This window comes from Takifugu flavidus, chromosome 5 (genome assembly GCF_003711565.1).
Source record: "Takifugu flavidus isolate HTHZ2018 chromosome 5, ASM371156v2, whole genome shotgun sequence".
In the NCBI taxonomy this organism is placed as follows: domain Eukaryota; kingdom Metazoa; phylum Chordata; class Actinopteri; order Tetraodontiformes; family Tetraodontidae; genus Takifugu; species Takifugu flavidus.
This window is the reverse complement of record NC_079524.1, coordinates 5,809,093-5,815,251: the sequence shown is the minus strand read 5'-3', so window position 1 is coordinate 5,815,251 and position 6,159 is coordinate 5,809,093. Positions and strand designations below refer to the sequence as shown.

The 6,159-nt window shown below is 49.2% G+C and overlaps 1 protein-coding gene across 4 annotated transcripts in view; it reads left to right on the top strand.

Moving 5' to 3' along the window:
• The first annotated feature begins 699 nt into the window (after positions 1-699).
• LOC130525366 (integrin alpha-2-like) overlaps positions 700-6,159 on the top strand; it is a 33,581-nt gene continuing 28,121 nt past the window's right edge. For all 4 annotated transcript variants that reach the window (XM_057032087.1, XM_057032088.1, XM_057032086.1 and 1 more), the window contains exons 1-12: positions 700-899; positions 1,698-1,824; positions 3,278-3,387; positions 3,508-3,599; positions 3,727-3,841; positions 3,937-4,064; positions 4,137-4,285; positions 4,379-4,529; positions 4,617-4,782; positions 4,883-4,959; positions 5,385-5,523; positions 5,964-6,109. In XM_057032087.1, coding sequence (XP_056888067.1) covers positions 860-899; positions 1,698-1,824; positions 3,278-3,387; positions 3,508-3,599; positions 3,727-3,841; positions 3,937-4,064; positions 4,137-4,285; positions 4,379-4,529; positions 4,617-4,782; positions 4,883-4,959; positions 5,385-5,523; positions 5,964-6,109 — 1,440 coding nt within the window. In that variant the 5' untranslated portion in view covers positions 700-859. The remainder of the gene's footprint in view (positions 900-1,697; positions 1,825-3,277; positions 3,388-3,507; positions 3,600-3,726; positions 3,842-3,936; positions 4,065-4,136; positions 4,286-4,378; positions 4,530-4,616; positions 4,783-4,882; positions 4,960-5,384; positions 5,524-5,963; positions 6,110-6,159) is intronic.

Here is a 6,159-nt window from a genome sequence, read left to right as displayed (position 1 = left end):
TGATTCAATGAAGTGCTCTTGAGCAAGGCTTATGACTTCCTGTGCAGAGAGTGAGACTGCACATTCTGAGCGTGGTCCTGGTGTTCGTGACGTTCATCCCGTCTCGATGGGCCAGGAACCCATAATAGGAGAAGAAAAGAGTTTCATCACTGGGATTCCACAACCTCTGTTCACAAAGCAGCCTTTCTGTTGGAAATCTATGAAATCAAAGTGACGTCAGCGGGGTTACATGGCCAGACTTCCTTCACAAGTGACTCAGTCACAGCAGCATGAACAAAAAGAAGAAAAACAGCAACAAAACCCCACAAAACTTGCCGTGACTCCCTTAAATGACAGAATCGCTGCTGTGACTGAGCGGCTCATGAAAAATAGGCTTTAGTGGATGTAATTATCTGTCAGTAAACAGCTGTCAATGTCCACGTTCCTTCCACAGTAACAATTACAATCTCTGTACTCTCCGGTAACAGTATTTGTTCTTCAGTTTAGACCTTCTGACCTGTAAATCTCCTCAGCTTTGCTCTACACCATGAATCGCTGGGCTGTAAATAATCGAATTAAAGGTCTGAACTAAAGTTCCCGACATTCAATTTTTTTTTTGTTTTTTTTTAAACAAATGTTCTTTTGCAGACTTCCACCTTTGGTTTTTCCCTCACGGACTTGCCCCCCTCTCCTTATTCCCCTCTGTGCAACAGGAAACACACCCTCGGTTAAGTCTGGGGTCAAAGTTTTCTGGTGCAGGTAACAGTGGGAGAGAACACGCCCATATTTAGTGCGCGTCCGGTGCGTCATCGCGCGGCGGAGGAGGCTCCACTGACAAGTGCAGCGCCTTCATTTCAGCACAGATGGACTAACCTCCACCATGGATCTACGGGGGCAGATCTTTTTTCTGATAGCCATCGGTGAGTACCGGACCCATTTGTTAGGCACAGAGACCGTCGCGCTTCTCTCCACGATCGGGAGATTTAGACCGATTACCGGATCAGACCTTATGATCAGACTTTAGGGTTGAAGCGTCTCTTGTGAAATTTACCGCACGTCGCGGTCGTGTTTGGAGGCTATTTTATAAAGGAATCGTTTTGCTTTGAAGGAATTCTCTCTGCATCCTGTCCTCGTCTGTCCTCAGCACGACGTGGATTAAAAGACACCGGAGTCACCTCGGAGTCGCAGAATGTCACTTTAAAACTTGCGCAAACTTTCAACCGAGTGTTCAAGTGCGGCGAACATTCCTAAAACGAAGCGAGATGTTCGTGCAGAGAAGGTCTCACTCTGTCCAGAACACGTCCACATTCCTCTGGTCTGTTGATTGAGAGGTTGGCAGCCTTCTGAGCCTGTACGGGCTTGTGGGATGTGTTCCGACCAGATTCCATGAGGGATGTGTTGGAAGGTGTTTTTTGACTTCTGGGATAAGCAATGATTATTAAAGCGGCGCTGAAGACTTTAGTTATCTCTTCTGATTGTTGGTTTTCCCCTGCAATCGTGACTCAACCTGATGTCTCCTTTTAAACCTTCATGATTCAGCTGCGTCCCACGCACCCTTCATTCAGAGAGAAGATCAGCAGGATGGTGCCATATAAGTAAACAAACATAAACTGATCGGACAGGATAGATTAGCTGCAGAAGACAAAGATACACATGCGCGTTGAAGGGGGATATTCATGTCAGATATGTGATCGTGCATCCTCGTTCTTCTCCTCCAGTGGCTGACAGTATCTGGCGCTCGCACTCCTTCAACGTCGGCACCGCAGGTGCCAAGATTTTCACTGGCCCAGCTGCAGAAGAGTTCGGCTACCAAGTCCAACAAGCAACAAACCACGAAGGCAAATGGTATGAAACTACTGATGACGCTGGAGTGATTTCCTCCGTGTCACTATCAGCTGGAAGGCACGATGTGGAATTCTGCAAATTAGGCCGCGAAGCGTGGCGCCGAGGGTCGGCGGTGACTTGGAATGAGTGTTTTTATTGTAATAACAGAAGTCAAAGTTAAGTTTTAAGTCTGTTTGTCTTTTCTGGCCCACTGTTGAAACATAGGAGAGCAGCAATCTAGGGCCCATGGAGGCGGCCGGGCAGCAATATTTGCTGCGGGCAGCAATATTTGCATAAATAACTGATTAATGTGCCAGTACGATCATGTATCAGCATTCAAGTCTTTTCTTTTCGTTGCTGACGCCAGATTATTAAATCTCTTACAGGCCAGATTTTTACCAGAACCTCCACCAGTTTAAGAATGACATAAGAACTTTTTTGGGAAGTTCCACAGGCTTATTTTTCCTCGGACGTCTCCAGCAAGGACTGTTGAAACTGGATGCTGTGTCATCTTATCAGCAGCGTTCAGGGCCTCACCGGCCTGTAACCAGGCCTCCAAAAGCAGGTTCAGCAGAAGGGAACAGAAAGACTGTGTTCTGAGCCGTAATGCCTGTATTTAAACGCTCTTCCACGTCCGAACCCGGCCTTGTTTTCCACCCTTGATGACGCCGCTGTGGAGACGCCGGTGTCTGCTTTTCATTCAGACGCTCAGGCCGCCTCCTCTGATCCTGCGAAGTGAAGGGATGCTTTAAAAATCCCCTAACTTTTCCCCACGGGAGGACGACATCGGTGGTTTGCCCGAAATGCTGACATGTTAGCAAACCAACGGTGCGACTGGCTGTCAGAGCACCAACATTCTGAAACCCAGAGGTTGGCGACGCTGGCGTACCTGTTCACCGTTAGTGTCAGAAGGAGAGTGTTGTAAAAGGCTTGTCATGTTTGTAGTAGAGCTCATATTCAAATGGCACTGAGGGCCCTACTTATCTGTAACAGCTAGTTGAAGAGTAACTTCTCATCGGTGATGTGTTGTTGAGTCTACCACACTCACCGTCTGGAGGAGTATCCTGCTTGTGTAAATGAGGGATATGAAGTGATTAATGCGGTAAATTCCCATGTCACTGACCAGTGTATGGCAGACAGCAGGGCACTATACAAGGGAACAAAGCTTTGGCATTGTGTGTTTGCCACTTATGCAGCTATAAGAAGTGTATTTTTAGTAATTAAGCATTAATTGTTTGAGCAAAATGATGTTTTGGACCTGTTTATATGGGTTTTTACAGCCTGGGCTGGGATTTCAGTCCATTTTAACTGTGTGAAAATTCACCACATCACACCACAGCATGTTGTAACACTTTCCTGTTAAAACCTAACAAGCTCTGTAAAATAGAGTTTGTGGCATCTCGCCGATTCTGCACGAGCCCGTCTCGCTCTCCCCGCCGTTGTTTCTGAGAGGATGACATGCTGTTTCCCACAGGCTCCTGGTCAGCGCTCCGTGGAGCGGTTACACCCGAAACAGAAAGGGAGACGTTTACAAGTGTCCCCTTTCTGAATCCAGGAATAGCTGCGACAAGCTTAATCTCCAAGGTGAGGTGTGGCGCTTTCGTGTTTGACCTTTGACCTCTCTGTTATACAAACGCAAACACTGACCACCTGAACCTGTAGGAACGCCGGTCTTGATTTTTTTAAAATTTGATTTTGTTGCAGACTCTCTCAGTATTCCGGATGTTAAAAACATCAACATCAACATGTCCCTGGGCTTGACTCTCACCCAGAAGCCTGACGGCACTGACCTGCTGGTACGTGTGAATTCATCTCATGTGACCTGCAGTCAAAGACACACTCGGCTCTTCTACCTTGGCTGCGAGCACCCTGGGTCCTTTTTAAGGCACTGACCAACCGGTGTCCCCTTCTGCTCTGTGACAGATGTGTGGGCCTCTGTGGGCGCAGCAGTGTGGCAGCCAGCAGTTCTACCCTGGGATATGTGCAAGACTGACCCCCCTCTTTCAGCCTCAGTCTGCGTTCTCACCTGCTGTCCAGAGTAAATGACTGAAACCATTCCTCGTATTCCTGACCCGTGACTTACAGGAGAATGCAGAAAAAGCTCCAGCGCTTCTCACGTCTCGATTTTCCCAGAGTGCGGCGGACCCATGGACATCGTGATCGTTCTGGACGGCTCCAACAGCATCTACCCCTGGGAGCCGATGACGGCCTTCATCCAGAAGTTAATACCCACCCTTGACATCGGGCCACAGACCACCCAGGTAAGAGCGGCAAGGGGGTCCCAGATGTCCGGGGTCGATCTTCTGGGTCCTTTATTTTGCGTTCCTCTCCAGGTCAGCGTCATCCAGTACGCCGTCGATCCCAAGTTTGAGTTCAGACTGAACGAATTCAGGAATAAAGAAGACATGCTGAGCGCGGCGTCCAGGATCACGCAAATGTCCGGGTACCTCACGAATACCTTCCAAGCCATTCAGTACGCCAGGTCGGTTTGCTGCCTCACTCCTTCGGTCCTGGTTTGGTCTCTGTTTTCTTATTCGTTGACTAATTCCCGCATCTGCCTGCTTGCTGCTGTCAGTCAGTGGGGCTTCCACCCGAGCAGCGGCAGTCGCCCGGGGGCCGCCAAAGTCATGGTGGTCGTCACCGACGGGGAATCTCACGACGAGGCGTTCAGGGAATCGGTCATTGCCGAGTGCAACAAGAAAGGCATCACCAGATTCGGCATAGCTGTAAGTGACGATGCACGCTCAGCGTTTGAGACACGAGCGCGCAGAAGGCGAGCTCACGTCTTCTGATCGGTCTGGGGGCGTTTCCAGGTGCTGGGTTACTACACAAGAAACAACATCGACACGGAAAACCTGATCAAAGAAATCAAATCCATCGCCAGCGAGCCCACGGCGAATTATTTCTTCAACGTGTCAGACGAGGTGGCTCTGTCCAACATCGCCGGGACTCTGGGAGATCGCATCTTCAACATAGAAGGTTCGACTCTTTGCCGATTTCCAAAGAGGTCGGGGAGAGACGTTAGTTAGAATCAGCAACAGCATGGCGTGACATGTCCCCATGCCACTGTTCCCATCAGGTACAGGCAAGGGAGGAGACAACTTCAAAATGGAGATGTCGCAGGTGGGATTCAGCGCTCACTACTCCAGCCAACAGGTACGGAGTCCCGCCCCGTTCGCTTCCGCGGCCACGGGATCCTCTCTCCCACTGGGGACGGCAGACGTGCGCGCTGCTGCGTGACACGTTTCAAACGTGCTTGAGGAAGTCTGGAATGAATCAGAGGCCAATGCGTTGCAGTCGGAGCGTTGAATGTGTGAAGTGAATGAAAGCAGCCAGTCTGTCGATGAGTGAGTGGCACCGTGTGAAGGAGCAACAGTCAGAATGACACATGTGGCCACTGTATGACGATGTGCTGCGCTTATCTGCCGCTCAGCTGCACGGATGGAAGCTATTTTTAACAATGGTCAGACTCTAGTTTTATCAGTTTTAGGCAGCTGCTGGTTTTTTGTGTTCCACATTGAAAACAGGGACGTTCCAGGGCCTCTGCTGGTTAATGTTTTCTTTTTTTGTTGTTGGTTCAGGATGTGATGATGCTGGGAGCGGTGGGAGCCTACTCCTGGAGCGGGACCGTGGTCCACCAGAGAGGGTCCACCGTGGACATTCTGCCCTCCTCGGCCTTTGAGGAGACGCTTCAAGACAAAAGTCACAGCTCATTACTGGGTAACACACTGAGCTGCTCAGTTCATAAAAGAGTTAGATTTAATTAATATGAAAAACAAAAGGTCACCCTGGAGCAAAGGCAACAAAACTAAACTTGCTTTTGTTAATTCCATTCTAAATGCACAGCAGAATTAGAGGGAAATAGAGCTCGTGTTTAATCTGAAACGTATTTGAACATGCCCAGACCGTGTCAGCCAGTGATGTTGGCGTGCGTGTTGAGGCAGGACGGCAGACAGACAGCAATCATTACAGTCGAACCAACAAACAGGGAACAGTTCAGCCACCACAGAGCCCGTTTATATGAACACAAACCCCCATAACTAGGATGGTTACGTGCACTTTCCTGGATGTGATGCTACCTCCATGGTTCTGTATCAAACTAGGAAACTCTTGAGTTCAGAAAAGCAGCTAAAACCACGTTTATCGTCGGTGATTTCCAGGTTATTCAGTCACCAGCTTGAATGATGGTCGCACGCAGTATTTTGTGGCCGGGGCACCACGCTCCAACCACACCGGCCAGGTCATAGTCTACACCGTCAGCACCCAGAAGCAAACAACGGTCATCGACTCGGAAAGAGGCAAACAGGTGCTCATATCAGAGAACGTGCTGTTCATCATTTCAGGGTATAAAAAGTT